At 42.9% G+C, this 18,636-nt stretch overlaps 1 protein-coding gene across 1 annotated transcript in view; it reads right to left on the bottom strand.

Annotated features, from left to right (window-relative positions):
- CWC22 (CWC22 spliceosome associated protein homolog) overlaps positions 1-17,285 on the bottom strand; it is a 57,725-nt gene extending 40,440 nt beyond the window's left edge. The window contains exons 1-3 of the mRNA XM_059703938.1: positions 17,136-17,285; positions 7,844-7,981; positions 346-413 (exon numbers count right to left, since the gene is read on the bottom strand). Of these exons, the coding sequence (XP_059559921.1) occupies positions 346-413; positions 7,844-7,870 (95 nt within the window). The 5' untranslated portion in view covers positions 7,871-7,981; positions 17,136-17,285. The remainder of the gene's footprint in view (positions 1-345; positions 414-7,843; positions 7,982-17,135) is intronic.
- Between the last annotated feature and the right edge of the window lie 1,351 nt (positions 17,286-18,636).

The following is an 18,636-nucleotide window of genomic DNA, read 5'->3' as shown; positions in this document are numbered from 1 at the left end:
AAAAATAAAAAAATAAAAATTAAAAAAATTAAAAAATAAAAAAATTAAAAAAAAAAAGCAGCACCTCGAAATAATGTAATTTCAACTCAGTTTTCCACTTTATATACTCATTCTAGAGAGAGATATTAAAGTTCTTCCCTCTTACCTAAAAAATTACTTAAAATCTAGATTTATTTACTAGAAAGACCTATGTCAGTCAAGAATGATTCATACTCAAGTCCACTCAATATTCTTTATAAAACCATAAAAAAGAAGTCCACTCTAAAATTGGGAAACTAAGAGTTAAGTAATTTCTTAAACTTATAAAACATTTAAATTGAATTCAGAACACATAAAACTGTTTACCTGTCTTCTGGAGAGACGGTCCTTTGATATGAACTGTTGTTTTCCCTTCTGTCATGACCTGAAGAATGCTTCCAAAAAGAAAAAAAAGAAGGAAATATTTAAAAAATCATGTTAACACATAGCCAATGAAATATATACCTCATAAAATTGGAAATGCTTTAGAAATTACTTCAAAATATTTTTCAAAAATCTGTTTTCACTATGGAGCAAAAAAACCCCCAAAATTCAAGGTAGATGAAAATATTTCTCACATGCCACCTTGCTGATATTTTATTCCTATATATGTTATAAATGTATAGGATACCACTTTTATTTCACCTCTCCTGGTGAAAAATAAGATCAAAACTTTCTTTTGGTGAAAAACATGACTACGGGCCAGAGGTTTTCTAGCAAGAGCTCACTTTTGTGGTTATGCCCAAGACTTACTACTGCACTGGCCTTCTTATTTCCTTTGGCTTATAATAATCACAATTTTAGTCCAAGTTAATGAATCTAGATATAATAAATGGCTAGAAGAAACAAACTCTAATATATTTATGAAATTCATTCATTTGTGTTTTCAGCAAACATTATTCGAGTGTCTGATATGTATGGCACTACATCAGGCTATAAGGATTTGAAAGATATAACTTGAAAGATACAGCTCCAGTGTCAAATCCTTTTTAAAATAACAGACATACAAATAACTTCAATAAACATGAGATTGAAGAGACATGTCACATGAGACGGAGATATGAACCATCTAGTTTGAGAACATATACTAATTTAAAAATCCAAATATGTTTAAGAAGCCAAAATATTTATCTCTATAAATAGGTAAATTTTTATACCATTGATCAACATCAATATTGACAAGGTTTTTAAAAAGAACTAAAATAATTTTAATTAACCAAATTACAAGAAAAGAAAAACAGTATGTTTTTTAAAATATCTTAATCTAGAAATCTAAGAAAAGTAAATCAAATAATGAGTAACTTGTTCTGCATACTTGCCTTCTTAATGGGAAAAAGATATATATAAAAATAGAAAATTACTGCATAGAAATGTAAACAAATGCTCAAACTTCATCTTATTTTATGATTATCTATTTAACAGAAGTTGGAGTCTAACATTATCACAAGTAAATTTCCAATCTCATTAACTACTGAAGGAAGCATTTAAACTAGATTAATCTATGTAAGTAAATAAGCATGTGATCAAATCTGTAATTTACAGTAGCCATAGTTAGGCTGTTATTTTATACTCAGTGCAACCATCTTAAAACCCTGTTTCTAATGTGTATAAGAAAGTTTTTAAATTATTTCACTTAACAACACAATGAAGTAGAAATGTTCAACATCATCTGTAATAACAAAAGGGTAATATGCTAATTAGACCAGATGTCTTCTGGATGTCATTCCAGACATCCTTCCTGATTAAGCCAGGGCCTGAGGGGTCCCAGGTGACTGCGGGCGAGGGAGGCCAGCCCGGGTCCCAGGTGCCTGCGGGAGGCCTGAGGGAAGCCAGCCAGGTCCAGGTGCCCGTGGGCAGCTTGAAGGAAGCAGCCCAAGTCCTGGGTGCTAGAGGGATCTGGTGCCGGCAGCCAGGAGAAGGGAGGTCTACTCTTGAATGAATTTTTGTGCATCAGGCCTCTATTATATATATACTAGAGGCCCAGTGCACAAAAATTTGTGAACTCGGGAGGGGGGGTCCCCTCAGCCCGGCCTGTGCCCTCTCGCAGTCTGGGACCCCTCGGGAGATAACGACTTGCTGGCTTAGGCCTGCTCCCGGGTGGCAGAGGGCAGGCCCAATCCCTAGGTGCAGCCCCTGGTCAGGCTCAGGCTGATTGGGGAGTTGGGGCGCCACCCCTTGTCATGCACAGAGCAGGGCGGATCGGGAGGTTGCGATGCCACCCTCAGTCACGCTCAGGGTAGGGCCGATTGGAGGGTTGGGGCACCGCCCCGTGTCACACTCAAGGCAGGGTCAATGGAAAGGTTGCGGCGCCACCCCGTCACGCACAGAGCAGGGTCGATCAGAGGTTTGGGGAGCTCCCCCCTGTCACGCACAGAGCAGGGCCCATCAGTGGGTTGGGGAGCTCCCCCCTGTCATGCACAGAGCAGGGCCCATCAGGGGGTTGAGGAGCTCCCCCCTGTCACTCACAGAGCAGGGCCGATGGGGAGGTTATGGCTCTACCCCGTCACACACAGAGCAGGGCCCGTGGGGGGTGGGGGGTTGGGGCGCCGCACCCTGTCACACACAGAGCAGGGCCTGTGGGGGTGGGGGGGTTGGGGCTCCGCACCCTGTCACACACAGAGCAGGGCCGATCAGGGGGTTGGGGAGCTCCCGCCTTTCAGGCACAGAGCAGGGCTGATCAGGGGGTTGGGGCGCCTTCCTCTTTTACAAACAGAGCAGGGCCGATACGGAGGTTGTGGCCCCGCTCCCTGTCACATACAGAGCCGCAGGGTGATCAGGGGGTTTGGGCGCTGCCCCGTCACGCTGATCCTGGTGCAGGGAGGCCTCGCGGCTTCGCTGATCCCAGTGCTGGGAGGCATATACCCTTTTACTATATAGGATAGAGGCCTGGTGCACGGGTGGGGATCGGCTGGTTTGCCCTGAAGGGTGTCCTGGATCAGGGTGGGGGTCCCCACTGGGTTGCCTGGCCAGCCTGGATGAGGGGATAATGGCTGTTTGCAGCTGGTCACACACCCTTCAGGGTGGGGGTCCCCACTGGGGTGCCTGGCCAGCCTGCGTGAGGGGCTGAGGGCTGTTTTCAGGCTGGCGGGTGACTGAAGCTCCCAACCACTCCTTTTTTTCTTTTTCTTTTTTTTATTCTGGGCCAGCTTTAGCTCTGAGGCTTGGCTCCAGCTCTTAGGCCTCCGCTGCTGAAAGCAGGTATCTGGTTTGTTGGGGTTCTATGATTGAAACACTGTTTCAACTCCAGCTCTGAGATCCCGGCGGGCTGAAAGCAGGTTTCTGGGGTTTTGTTTAGCTTCTATATTTGTAACAATGTTTCAAACTGCAAGCTCAGGGGCCGGCAGCAGCAGGCAGGGAACGTTGGAGTCCTCCGTCACTGAAGCAAGCCAGCCTCATGTTCGCTTCAAGCTGCCCGGCTGCTGGCCGCCATCATGGCTGGCAGTTAATTTGCATATCGCCCTGATTAGCCAATGGGAAGGGTAGTGGAAGTACGGCTAATTACCATGTTTCTCTTTTATTAGATAGGAGATATATATATATATAGGTTTTAAAACCTGACATCAAGATCTTAAGCCAAATATGGAACACAAGACTAATTCAAGTCATGGTAACATCAAACATAGTATTTACTGATATTTATTATATGACGTAGGCCTTCCTGTGTAGTCTGGAGAATACAAAGGAAAACCCCTCAAGGAATTTATGATCTTGTAGGAGAGATGGTTATAAAGACTTCCACAATTAAACATATCAGATTATATGTTCGAGAGAGAGAGAGAGAGAGAGAGAGAGAGAGAGAGAGAGAAAGAAGAAGGAGAAGAAGGAGGAGGAGGAAGAAGGGGAGGAGGGGAAAAAAGAGGAAAGAGGAAAAGAAAGAGACACTAAAACTGCAAACTCTACTTTTTCCTTTACAAGGCACTGCAGTTACTTTTATTACATTAGGGAGATGGCCTCAATTCTGTGCTAATGATTTTTAACACATCTCCATAACATCTGTTGTGAGAAAGAGAAACCAAAAATATTGAAGTCGTGAATCGGGATTTCATAAATATGATGACGTTAACGGATGACTGGCACACGTAGTAAGTGCTAACAGGAGATCTTGAGTAGGGCACAACCACCATGGTACAGAGTACTGAGGGATGACAGTGAGTAAGGGGGACCTGAACTAGGCTTTAGTAGGTGAACAGGATTTCACTATGTGAAAAATTATTTTGAGGCGAGATCCAAATAATAATAACCAGAATTTCCCAATTTCCTCTATCATAGAGTTAGATTGCAAGTCAGAGCAATAGTTGAAAATAACTTATTGTCAAAATTACCTTTAAAAATTCTGTTCATTTAGCAAAACAAATACAGTATACCACGCAGCCACTTGTAGTCTCTAACAATGTAGAGAGAGCAGTACAAGGAGGTGAGTGAAGCAGGGAGCCTGAGTCCAAAGCTCTGGGTATACATTAGGCTCAGGGAGCAAGTCAAGAGCAAGGGACAGGATGGTTGGAGGTAGGGAGCTTGCTTATGGCTAGCTAAGGAAGCTACAGTAAAGCTCAATGGGAAAAGAAAGATCCTCAGCTCAAGCCTCTTGAGCCTAACAGATGAGCTCAGAACATCAAAGGAAGATCTGAGCTTCCCCTGAGGCAAGATTGGTTCCAACCGAGCTAGTGGACCTGACTGTGGCTTACAGGATAGAGGGAAACACACTAAACTGAGAAATGACTGGGAGGGTCCAAACCATGGCTCAAGGGATCACAGAGGACCCATTGGTAACACAAGAGGGAGGGGTGGAGAAGCATAGTCTAAGACAGTGGTTCTCAACCTTCCTAATGCCGCCACCCTTTAATCCAGTTCCTCATGTTGTGGTGACCCCCAACCATAAAATTATTTTCGTTGCTACTTCATAACTGTAATTTTGCTACTGTTATGAATCATAATGTAAATATCTGATATGCAGGATGTATTTTCATTGTTCCAAATTGAACATAATTAAAGCATAGTGATTAATCACAAAAACAGTAAGTAATTACATATGTGTTTTCCGATGGTCTTAGGCAACCCCTGTGAAAGGATCGTTTGATCCCCAAAGGGGTCGCTACCCACAGGTTGAGAACCGCTGGTCTAAGAGGAGCAGGAAGATCTGAGAGAGACTAGACCAGGGGTGGGCAAACTTTTTGACTTGAGGGTCACAATGGGTTCTTAAACTGGACCAGAGGGCCGGAACAAAAGCATGGATGGAGTGTTTGTGTGAACTAATACATGTTAACACTGCTGCTGGTGAAGGAGCGGAGGGGAGAGCAAGAGAACCCTCCGCTCTTTCGGCTCCGCGGGCCGGATAGAACAGCTGAACGGGCCGGATCTGGCCCGCGGGCCATAGTCTGCCCACGGCTGGACTAGACACTTCTCCCTCTGTAGAAAAGATGTCAGTCTAAATCTGAGTGCCTGGATGAGGGGCTCATGGCTGTTTTCAGGCTGCCAGCACCCCCTTCAGGGTGGGGGTCCCCACTGGGGTGCCTGGCCAGCCTGGTGAGGGGCTGAGGGCTGTTTTCAGGTGGGCCAAGCCTGCAACTGAAGCTCCCAGTTGCTCCTTTTTTTCTTTTTCTTTTTTATTCTGGGATTTATTTACCTTCTGTACTTGAAACTTTGTTGCGGCTCCAGCTCCCAGGCCAGCTGGCTGAAAGCAGGTATCTGGGGTTTGTTTAGCTTCTATAATTGCAACATTGTTGCTTAGAGTGCAGCTCAGAGCCCAACAGTGGCAGGCGGGGAATCTTGGCTTCCTCCATCACTGGAGCAAGCAAGCCTCCTGTTCGCTTCAGTTGCCTGGCTGCCGGCCGCCATCTTGGTTGGCAGTTAATTTGCATATCACCCTGATTAGCCAATGGGAAGCGTAGTGGAGGTATGGTTAATTACCATGTTTGTCTATTATTAGATAGGATACTGATTTCAGAGAGGAAGGGAGAGGGAGAAAGAAACATCAATGATGAGGGAGAATCATTGATTGGCTGCCTCCTGCATGCCCCCCACTGGGGATCAAGTCACAACCTGGGCATGTGCCCTGACCAGAAATTGAACTGTGACCTCCTAGTTCATAGGTCAATGCTCAACCACAGAGCCACACCATCTGGGCAGAGAAACAATTTTGAAAGCAGTTGGAGTTACTGACCCATTACTCATCTCTTCCTATGCTTCCTTTTTCATAACCTGTTCCAGCCAGACTGGACCACCACTTGCTGTTCCCTCTGCCTGGCACACACTTCCACCAAACACCTGCATGGCTAATTTCCTCATATCCTTTAAGTCCCTGCTTCAACGGCTACCTTTTCTTTACTTAATATATTTTATTGATTTTTTACAGAGAGGAAGAGAGAGGGATAGAGAATTAGAAACATCGATGAGAGAGAAACATCAATCAGCTGCCTCCTGCACATCCCCCTATTGGGGATGTGCCCACAACCAAGGTACATGCCCTTGACCAGAATCAAACCTGGGACCCTTCAGTCCGCAGGCCTACACTCTATCCACTGAGCCAAACCGGTCAGGGCAAATGGCTACCTTTTCAATGGGCCTTTCCTATTAACCCTTTGAGTGCCAACCAATATCCTAGGAACTATGCTAAAATTACCAAGACATTTTTGCTGATTTTACAGCAGTTTAGGAAAAAAATTATGAATCGCAAGTAAATGAAGTTACATATTCAAAAACTTAAGGAAACCTTTACTACATTTGTTTTCATCTTTGACTTATATTGTTTGCTGATTGTATTATAAAATACTAGTAGAAAAAAAATTTGAACAAAACATGTTAAAATAAAATTAATGTTGGCTTTGAATACATGAATGAAGATATTTTTTAACTTTTAATAAGATTTTGATAAAAAAAATCTAAAATATTTAGATAATAAAAGCAGATTTAAAACTGGGCGCCATTTCGAAGCTTTAGGACTACAAAATCTGAGTAAACTTCATAAAATCGTAGTACCTGTAAAAAATTAGGCAGATAAATGCCAGTGGTCAATTTTAGAACTACAAACATTTGGCATCATAAGTAATCTGCACTTAGGTACCATCTGTCAATAAAGAGTGAACTAGTAGCATCTAATAGTGACACTGCAGGAGGAGCGCAATAGCGCTCCCGGCACTTTTGGCGAAAAGACAGGAGGAGCGCAGTTGCGCTCCCCGGCACTCTAGGGTTAAAAACTGCAACCTCCAGTGCTACTGCTCAATCTTACCCTATTTCTTTTCTTCATAGCACAGGCAAGCACTTAGTACTCTACCAGACCATGTAATTTACTTATGTGTTAAGTTTATGATTTATTTTGTCTCTTCCCACTAAAATGCAAACTCCATGAGAGCAAGGATTTGTTTTGTTCACCCTTTTACCCAAAGTACCTAGAGCAGTCACTGAGACACAGTAAGAATCCGGTGAATATTTGTTGAATGTATAATGTCTAAAGGACAGCACAGGATATAGAGCTCATATATATAATGAACTATGCAACAAAAGGTTCACTTGTAGACAGACATGCAGGAACTACAACCATTTGGGCATCACAGTTCATTTCATGTGCATTAAGGATTTCCTGCCCTGTTATTTTTTTTTTCATGTGCCCACTAGCATGCACTTTCTTGATTCATGCACACACCCTGTATGTTCTCTCAACTGTCCTTTTGAATACTATTACTCCCACCTGACCAAGTATGCACATTTGAAATTGTGTTAGATGTATGCACGATGTCACTTTACTGTCTGAATTATATACATGCATTTTTGTTAAAAGGATAGGTAATTGACTACATGTTTATTTTTTTTATTACACGTTTCAAAGACTTACTTTTATCTGTGCCACACTACTTTTCATTTTCTGCTGCCAGTTGATCCTATCAGTCAGACTCCTTAAGCTGGTCCAAATAACAAGTCCCAAATGGTATGAATTCTCTGACAATATACTTTTTCTGTCTGCAAGGATCACCTATAAAATATACCAAAGAAAGCTCTGTTAACTTTGACCAATTTATTTTTCATAGTCAGTAGGCATAGATATAACCAATAATAAAAAAATCCTTAAATAGCTCCACATAATAATGTATAAAGAACACATATTATTAGCAAAGATTCTGAACAAGAGAGCAAATAATAAAAAGGGTATATTAAGGGCAATAAGGTATTTTATTCTTATGATTGAGAAGAAAAAAGTTAATTTAAAAACTAATGTCAGATAACTTTATTCAACTTGTTCTCAATGAAAGAAATATATCTACATCATAAAATAGTATTGTGACATTATAAAAAAACACACACAAAAAACAAGTGAACAGAGGAAACAATTATAAAATATCCAATGTTCCTGTAATAATGATCAATCAGAGATAAATATACTCTGCATGAAAATATAAGGTTCTATACTAATAGCATAATCAAGCTAGCTAGCATAATCAAGTCTCAAAGGCTTCAGGTATATGCACTTATGAGAACTAAGTATTTGTTCAGAATAAACCTAGTCATCAACATTAAATGCTAAAATTAAATTTCACTATCCATCTGTTAAACACATTTTAGGAATTTTTGAAAAATGCTAAATTGATAGTTATGTTTCCAAGTATTTTATTGGAGTTACATATATAAGTGATTTAGGTTTTATGAGAATTGCATATTTAAATCATTTATAATATGGTGCATAGCACAGAATTACAAAGACAATATGAAATAGAAAAACAATTTTAAGATAAAGAATCTAGAGAAAGAACTGTTCTCAGTACCAAAAAAACTGAATACAACTAGAAAAAATATTAATTTTAATGCAAAAATGTTACATATTATCTAGTACAATTTCTTCTTTTTAAAGATAAGATGAAAGTCAGATAATTCATTCAATGCCCTACGCTATGGTAGTTAGTGGTGGACCATAAGTAAAAACCTAGCCTGAGGACAGGTAAATAAGTATTCTTTTCATTAGACTATGTACACAAATAACCTTGACACTATAAAGTGACATAGAGCTGCTACCATTTAATATAGATGGGGATGTACACAATCACTAAGTCAAGGAAAGTTTCTCTTACGATAGTTAGCATGGTATCAATATTAGTAAGTACAATATACGTAATATACTTTATAAACTTATCAATATATAAAATATAATTTCAATCTAAAGCACATAACTATTGTGCAAAATTTAACATTTTCCTTTGATATTCCTCTTGGGTCTTAAATCTGGTCTCTCTTCTCAACCTACCAACACATTAAAAATAAAATAAAAAAGCAAATTTCTATGTATTTTATTTCAAATGTACCTTAGTTATTTAAATTTAATTAGTTTTCTTTCTGATCAGTGTCATTTCCTCTTTCTACCACCCTTCAATCATCACCACCAAATAAAATTCTGGCAATCAAGTATACCATGTCCCAAAATGTAAGTATGAAATTGACAATACTGTAAGGTAGACTGGTACTGCAGTTCTAACAACAACAACAAAATGTTTAAAGTATTATCACCATCCAGATTTATATAAATTTCCCTCTAGGGAAATTCTTAGAGTTCAACATGTACATGCTTGATATTTGGTCTAATTGGAAATTCTTGCGACGAGAGCAATTTATCCAGAGTTTATAGCTCTCACTGCTCTTTTTAGCACCACTATGAGGATTTTATGATGAATTATTAAATTTTCCTCTCCTTGTCACAAGTAAGCAACTCAGCAAAACCACACCTCCTTTCCTTAGCAAGGAGATTTTATAAGGAGATGTAGTTTAAAAATGATGACAATTTTTATGTCAGAAAGCAAATATTTAATAACATTTGTAAGAAGGACTTTAACTGGAAATGAATAAACTATAAATTCTGCAATTATCTCAAAAATTCAGAAAATGCAAATATATTCAACCAATGGCCAAAATGCACTGTTTTCTCTATTATTTCAGAACAACATTTCTACCATCATCCCTTATAAGTCCACAACCCAGGTTAGAGGAACTCACCAAAATATACTATCATAAAATTGTTAAAAGGGGAGTGGATTCCCTTGAGTTTGCTCTTCTGCATTCTACACAGTAACAGCAGACTGGACAAATTTCAGACATTTTAACAGTTAAAAAAATAAAAATATATAAATCCATAAATTATAGTTGTCCAGTGGGAATAATGGTAATATTAATCAATATTCAAAATAAATATAGTTTAAATTTGTTCTAAATGCAAAAAATATATAATTGGAGGGGGGGGGGCGGGGGAATCCTGAGGAAAATCCTCAAATAAGATCCAAGCCCCTGCCCCTTCTGAACAGTGATTTTACTTCTGAGGGAACAGACAGTAGCAGCAGATTGGCCACAGTTCTTAAACATTAACGACAAGATTGTTAGGGCCTTTCCCTGTTGGTACTGAAGGAAAACCATGCCGGGAGCCGGTCCGCCGGGAGCCGGTCCATGCTTGCTGTTTCAAGGGACCTGGCATATATGGCATACTGTTCTTAATATGTTTGCTCACCTTCTTGGCACTATGTGTTTTAACCAAGGTCACCTCTCTGAGAAAGGTTGTTTCCCCAGGTAGGGATTTTCCCCTGAAGTTAGGGAGGGAATAAAACCCCTCAACTAAGTGCCAGGCGGGTAATTAATCACTTTAACTACGAACAATCATGCTTAAACTACATAATCTTTACTCCCTGGAATGGAGATAAGAAACGCCCTAACCTTTGGAATAGAGATTGATAGGATTGGAATCAACTGGTATAAATACAGATGTAACAAGACAACAGGACACAGAACCTACACAGAACCTAGACACAGAACCTAGAGACAGAAGAACTTCACTGGAGAGAACATGGCAAAAGATCCTGGACAGAAACTGGCCACAGAACCTAGAGACAGAACCTAGCGAGAGAACATGGCAAAAGATCCTGGACAGAAACTGCAACAGAACCTAGAGACAGAACCTAGCGAGAGAACCTGGCTGGAGAACCTAGAGACAGAATCTGGCTACAGAACCTGGATAGAACATGGCAAGAGAACCTGACTAGAACCTGGTGACAGAACCTGGCTGGAGAACCTAGCGAGGGAACATGGCTACAGAACCTGGCTGGAGAACCTGGCTGGAGAACCTAGCAAGAGAACATGGACACAGAACCTGGCTGGAGATCCTAACCAGAACTTCGCTGGAGATCCTGACCAGAACTTGGCTAGAGATCCTGGCTAGGCTGCTGATCAACGGAACACTGTCTCTGGGTCACTCCTTCTTCGCCGACTCCGTCCACACCTTTGGGGACCCCTGGACCTGCTGGGGTTGGACCCCAGCAAAACCCCTTTGTTTAAGAAAACCATTCTATTTTTTTCTTGCTATTTTTTAAATATATGTACACTAGAGGCCCAGTGCACCAAATTTGTGCATGGGTAAGGCCCCTAGCAGCTGCCAGCCGGGGCCTCCCTTCCCTGGATGCTAGCTGCCAGCCGGGGCCTTCTTTTATTCCGTGTCGCCCCCTGGTGGTCAGTGCACGTCATAGCAAGCGATCGAACTCTGTCTCTCAGTCAAACTCCAGAGGGCACAATTTGTATATTAGGCTTTTATATATGGACATATTAGAGAAAACATCTGCCCATAGTATACCACATAAAGGAAAGTGATGTAATTTGATTTTAGTATAGTTCCCAATTTCAGGGGGGAAAAAATGCCAACACACTCCTACCCCTTTCAGGAAAAGTCACCAGGTATTACAGGGTGACAATCCCTTATCTGCAATTCTGAAATCTGAAAATAGAAAGATTTTTCTTTTTAAGCTTGTTGTAAACTCAACTGCCAGCAACTCTTGATATGCACCAATTTAGACTTTATGAGCCTCTCATTTGATGTGCTGCAAAAATATGAATGTGCTTGATTGGAGGACTTTGCCAGGACCCCAAAAGGGAGATTACTTAACATATTTCACTAAAATCTGCCCTAAAATTTCTTCTCAAAAATCTGAAAAATTCTGTGTCAAAACATTCTGATTTCAAGAATTACAAATAATAGACCTGTACTGCCTATTTTTTTTTCTTAGTCATTGCACACTCATAACCATTTCAATGACTGACTATTCCTATGTTCAAGTACAGGACTGGAAGCTGTGCAGACAGTATCTGGATACTGCTGGGATTTTGTAAGTGATGAGGAACAATATAAAAGCCTTTGACTTGTCTCTGGTCTGTGACTCTATGTATAGAGGAGTCCACACCAATTTGGGGACATCTCATGACAGATTCCGATGAGTTAAAACAACAACAAAAAACAGAGTCTAAAAGTTCTTATCTTTTTAATGAACTCAGTGACACCAATATTCATACTAAAAAGAACTCATAAACTGGGAATAACTATTCATTCATTTCCTATATCACCAAGACAGTCCATATTGGCTGGTATTTAAGTAACTAAAGAAATCAAAGTTAGTGATGTGATCATTTTGATATGCTACTTAAAATGTTTTAATAGTTTCTTAACTTTAGAGAGAGGGGGGGAGAGGGGGAGAAACATCTATGTGAGAATATAACCTTGATTGACTGCTTCTGCAGGCCTCCTGCCAGGAAGTGAACGGGCAACCTTTCAGTGTACTGGATGATGAAGCCCAACCAACTAAGCCACATTGACCTGGACACTACTTAAAGTTTTAAAAAAATATTTTGCTGTTACATAGGAACATCCTCTAATGTGCTCCTTTTTACCAGAATATAGGCTCTATGAGAGCAGGAATTTGTTAATTTTTGTTTCAAAATTTCTATCAGCTATTTCTTGATTTATAGTATTGATTTCCCATTGAGGTTTTTAAATATTCTACATGTTGAACTTATCATTGCATTTATGAGGCAAGTTCCCTTTACTCTGTCCACTCTCTAGTCCCATTCTCTTTATCTTTCCTTAAACAGCCAATTTTTTTTTTGATAAGTCTACACTTGATGCCTCCAATTCTTAACCACCCATTAACTCCACTTACCCACCAAAATCTGGTTTTCTATTCCCACTACAAAGTACTTATCAAGGTTACATAATGACCTCTTTGTTGCTAAACCCAGGGACCATTTCTTTTACCTGACACTAGAGGCCTGGTGGAGGGGGTCCCTCAGGCCCGCCTGAGCCCTCTTGCAGTCAGGGAGCCCTTGGGGGATGTCCGACTGATGGCTTAGGCCCACTCCCCGCCACTGCCGCTGCGCTCGGCAGCCATGAGCCCAGCTTCTGGCTGAGTGGCGCTCCCCTTGTGAGAGCGCACTGACAACCAGGGGGCAGAGCCTGCACTGAGCATCTGTCACCTGGTGGTCAGTGCACATCATAACAGCCAGTCGTTGCACTATTTGGTCGATTTGCATATTCCCCTTTTATTACAAAGGATTACTCTATAATTTGGTACTGCTAAGCTCCTCTTACTTAAGTTCTTGCTTACAGGGACACTGGGTTCACCTGGTTTTCCTCCTATCTCTATTATTCTGTCCACCCTCTAACATTACTTATCTGTAGAGCAGTGGTTCTCACCCTTCTGGCCCTTTAAATACAGTTCCTCATGTTGTGACCCAACCATAAAATTATTTTTGTTGCTACTTCATAACTGTAATATTGCTACTGCTATGAATCATAATGTAAATATCTGATATGCGGGATGGTCTTAGGCAACCCCTGTGAAAGGGTCGTTCCACCACCATAGGGGTCGGGACCCACAGGTTGAGAACCGCTGCTGTAGAGGTTAATCTTTGCTCATGGATTTTTGTCTGTTTTGTTCATTGCCATACTCCCAATATAGAAAGCTCTCAATACATGTTTGTTAAATGAATAGTCATTATCTTTTCTCCACAGTCCCACTGGAAGAACATCTTTACCACACCTTCAACTAACATTTATAAAAACCACTCTTACCCTGGCCCATGTGGCTCAGTTGGTTGAGCATCATCCCATGCAGCAAAAGGTTGCTGGTTCGATTCCCAGTCAGGGCACATACCCAGCTTTCCAGTTCAATCCCCAGTCGGGGTGTGCACAGCTTTCAAAGTGGGCTTTCTAAGTATTTAATTCAAGAGCCATTTAGCAAACCACATTCCAAGAAAATCTGGAGGTGGTAGCCTCCAGAGATTTATGAAGTAGCCCCTAGACACACAGCACTATGTTCCACTACAGAGGCTCCTGTCACCAGCTGTCCTGATAAAAAGGTGTCCTAATAAACTAACTCAGGGAAGAGCAGTCAAGGCAGCTTTTCAGGTGGAAGTGCTGAACTCTGCCTAGCCTAATACATTTATGAATTAGGCTCCAAGTCAAGTTAAACATAAATCTCCAAAGGGCCTCTCCTTCCCATCAGCTAACCTATTCTACATGACAGGAGCACATGTCCCTAGGCCAAAACAGCCCATATGATCTTTTTGGTATTTCTTCACTGGGAAAGACTTATTAGCTTGGCTACAAAAGGCAAAGGCTTGCTTTAAGCTTGCATTGCTTCCTCCTGATGTATTATTTTTGAAGAGAATGCTTTGAAACTTTGCCCTTCGTTGTAGGCATTGAAATGTCTCTTCCAATGTCCACTTGGGAAGCACACATACCGAGGTAAAATATTTCGGCTGTAGGTTTAGTAAGTCTGGAAGTTTGCGGAAACTCCTATGCCAGAGGCCTTCTGGTTCCACCACCCTTCCATGCTGAGATTCTCAGACTTGAACTGAAAAGTAGAGAAATACAAGAAAGCCCACCAAGTCATCAGTGGGATCAGCTCTATTACCAATAATCACTTTTTTCTTAAACTAGCTCTAGGCCAGCCATGACTTATACCAAGTTAAGGTTACACCAAGTAGTACAAAATTTAGACTAAATACAAGTGGGCAATAAACAGAGAATAATGCTCAAATTAAGGCACGGGCTTTATAAATACACAGCCGTGTCACTGTGGACTCTCTTAGGTGGTCTCGGTACAACAGCCACTGTAGGCCACTTGGCAGTGCACAATCACCAGCTTGGAGAGTTGACCTCTCACAATTCAAAAGCTGGGAAAACTGACAGAGCTCTGGCTGGTTTAGGAAAGACAGTCAAGCAGTCCAGGAAGTGTCAGAATTTCAGAAATGATAGGACTAAACTAGTCCAAGTGGGGAGGCACAGGCGGCATACCAGGGCCGTACTGGTTGGCTATAGATGAAATCCTTTGCAACAGGGAAGGCAGCAAACCTAATTCCGGGGGCGGGGTGGACCATAACAGATCCCTAGGAGATGGGCTAGAACAGCGGCTCTCAAACTGGCATGAGAATCACATGGGTGGTTTGGTAACAAAGACACCGAAAGATCCACCCATTCCGCGGTTTCCAAATCAACAGGTCTGGGCTAAGCTCAATAATTTACATCACTAACAAGTTCCAAGAAGATGCTAGTACCGCTGATTCAGGAGACCACATTTTCAGAACCACTGGGTCCATGTCCTTGGCTTCCCAAGTTTCAGAGCTCCAGTCAAAGGAAGTGGGAAAGGCTCCACGACAGTGGCATGGGCACACGAAAGAGGAAGGGCAACATTCAAAACCAAAGAACAAGAACCGAGACAGCGAATTCATCAACTGTGTTACAGCAGCAACAATAATAGAGCAGCTAAAACGGCACTGTGCACAATGCCTTCCTTACATGAGTTACTTTCCTTTAGCCTCAGAACAACCCAGTGAGGTAGGTATTACTCTTAACCACAACTTTCAGATAAGGATGCCGAGACTAAAGATGATAGGGAACCTGCCCCAGGAGAGAGACTTAACTAATCATGCTTAAAGCGGACGGAAATCTGTCCCCAGCACCAACACAAGTCCGTCTCCTTCTCCAGACGGTGCCTGAAACAATGTTGCTTTTCATCAAAATCACACTTTTAACGGCAATCCTAAATGTGCTTTCCAGGTAGGGTGGTAACTGAGGTTAACTCTCCAGCTCACAGACAATCCTAAAATAAGGCCAGGTAAGGAGGAGGCAGGGTGACGGTCTGCAGAAGCCCAAGTCTGCGTGGTTGTCCATTCGCTATTTCTAGTCGGGATCCCTACCCATGTAAAAGAAATCCTTACCACACCTGCAATCTCCCAGGTCTGGCATCTGAAATAGTCTTTCCCCCAACCTTTTCCCTCTTCGTGGATCTCAAAAAGCTGTCGTGAGGATTATGTGACAATAGGTTCCAGTGATGGCGAACCTTTTGAGCTCTGCGTGTCAGCATTTCGAAAAACCCTAACTTAACTCTGGTGCCCTGTCACACATAGAAATTTTTTGATCTTTGCAACCATAGTAAAACAAAGACTTATGTTTTTGACATTTATTTTATATATTTAAATGCCATTTAACAAAGAAAAATCAACCCAAAAAGTGAGTTCGCATGTCACCCCTGACACGCGTGTCATAGGTTCGCCGTCACGGGGCGGTGCTGCGCTCAGACTCGGTGACATTGGCGACTGTTTTCCTGTTACGAGCAAGCGCACTGTAGGGTCCGGGCTCGGGGAAGGCGGCGACTGGGGAGCCCATTTCGGAGCTCCCGGGCACTGGAGGTGGATCAACTAACGGGAGGAAAGAGGATGACGGAGGAGGGCAGCCCATACGGGGCAACAGAGAGGCCCCTCGGAGCACAATCATCGCGTAGGGAAAAGAAAGGACTGCGGACATCTGAGAGCAGCAGTCACCGGGCAATGACGACGGAGAGAAGCACCGGAGCGGCACTGCCACTGCTTCTTCATGAACTACAATGAATCCCACGCCGCGGCGCAGCCCCCGGAGCGGGGCCGCGAGCCCAAACGACTCGAGAGCCTCCAGTGGTTCGCGCCCCAAACACACCCCACACGGACGGCAAGAGCCAGCGCCGCTGCAGGGTTTCGGCAACAAAGGCCCTGCGGAGACATAGTGCCCACAACCTCGCTAGGAAGCTGGGTCCATCCGCGCAGGCGGACGGGCATTCACGGTCGCCCCTTACCCACCCGCTCAGACTCCGCCCGGCCGCTTCTCACCCTCCAACCTCGCGGGCCAGGCCGGCGCTCGGCGGGAAGGCGGCCGCGCGCGCCCCGGCGCCGCCGACAGCCCCCCCAGCAAACCCACACCCACCCCGGGGCCCGCTGATCTTCCCACCCGGTCCGGCAACCCACCACCCCCACTCTGGTTCGCCGCCGGTGGCGAGTCCACCGAGTTAGATAATTACCTGGAACTCCACCGCGCCGCCATTACACCGGAAGTACGTCACTTCCCTTTCCCGGCCACGGCAGGCGGAGGAAAGAGGAACGTGAAACACATAAAAACCTGAGGCTGCATTGCCTTTGATTCGTTCTCCTAGTGATTTATTTCAAAAATCGTATCAGAGCAGTCTATCCGGTCACTCTGTTCCCTTCCCCACACAGCGACAAAAGAGAAGCTGACACAAACTACAAAACCCAGCATCCACCGCCTGTGTGGACGGAAATGACGTAAGCAGTTGTATGTGACTGCCGCAATGTACGACGGGAATTGTAGTTCTTCTGGATAAGCACCAGAGAGTACAGTCAGGTGGCTCATGGGAATCCTGGTAGGGATTCATTAAGACGTGTCAAAATCTGCTTTAAAACCATTTCTTCGCATTTGCAAAAAAGTAAACGCTAGTAGTCATTTCTTGTGAAATTATTAAAAAGAGCAGACACCCTTTTTCAGACTTTTTCGGTAATTAGACGGAGAATCTAAGTAAAAAAATGTTACCAAGTGTGCCGTGGCTGGTTTGGCTCAGTGGATAGAGCGTCGGCCTGCGGACTGAAAGGTCCCAGGTTCGATTCCGGTCAAGGGCATGTACCTTGGTTGCGGGCACATCCCCAGTGGGAGGTGTGCAGGAGGCAGCTGATAGATATTTCTCTCCCATTGATGTTTCTAACTCTCTGTCCCTCTCCTTTCCTCTCTGTAAAAAATTAATAAAAAATATATTTAAAAAAATGTTATCAAGTGGTTACATGCGTTCTAAGTTCCAAGATTTGAAGCCTAAATGAATGGGGAAATATTGAACCGTAAGCAAAGTGTAGCAATGAGGAGAAACTATTTCTGTAGAGAGAAGATAATGCCTCTACATTAGGTCCTTCAGGAAGCTAACAGTGGATAGAGTTAAGAATGTGGAAAGGTGAGAGGAAAAGGCAGGAAACTGGATGGGGCTGGGGTGGGATAAATTGGTAGGGTAAGAGCCCCTTGTAACACAGTCCTGCTTAGTCATCGAGCTGAGCCAGCACAAGGAGAATGTGGCCTCAACACCTGAGGTGGACTTCAAAGTGTTAGCAGGTGAAGGCTGTCAGTGAAGAGGTATCTGAGTAGCATATCTCTGTGTCTGTCATGCTTCACTTCTTGCTCCATGGAGATTCACTCTCTATACACATTACGGGGACAGTGCTTTCTCTAGGTGTCTAGAAGTCACCCTGGCAGAGAATTTGCTCCACCCCCTTGGGTCCTTTCCAGAGTATTTAATCCTATATTCAAAGAGCATTCCCCAAAGTCAATAAACTCACCCTGTGTAGTATTATGTTCCAGTGCTCTCTGCCAGTGAAGTGTTGGGGTCCAACCCCAGCAGGTCCAGGGGTTCCCAAAGGTGTGGACGGAGTTGGTAAAGAAGAAATGACACGGAGACAGCATTCAGTTGATCAGCAGCCTAGCCAGGTTCTCTAGTCAGGGTCTCCAGCCTGGTTCTGTTCTTT

This window comes from Myotis daubentonii, chromosome 7 (assembly GCF_963259705.1).
Source record: "Myotis daubentonii chromosome 7, mMyoDau2.1, whole genome shotgun sequence".
In the NCBI taxonomy this organism is placed as follows: Eukaryota; Metazoa; Chordata; class Mammalia; order Chiroptera; family Vespertilionidae; genus Myotis; species Myotis daubentonii.
The sequence above is the reverse complement of the archived record's forward strand: the minus strand, read 5'-3'. Positions and strand labels throughout refer to the sequence as shown.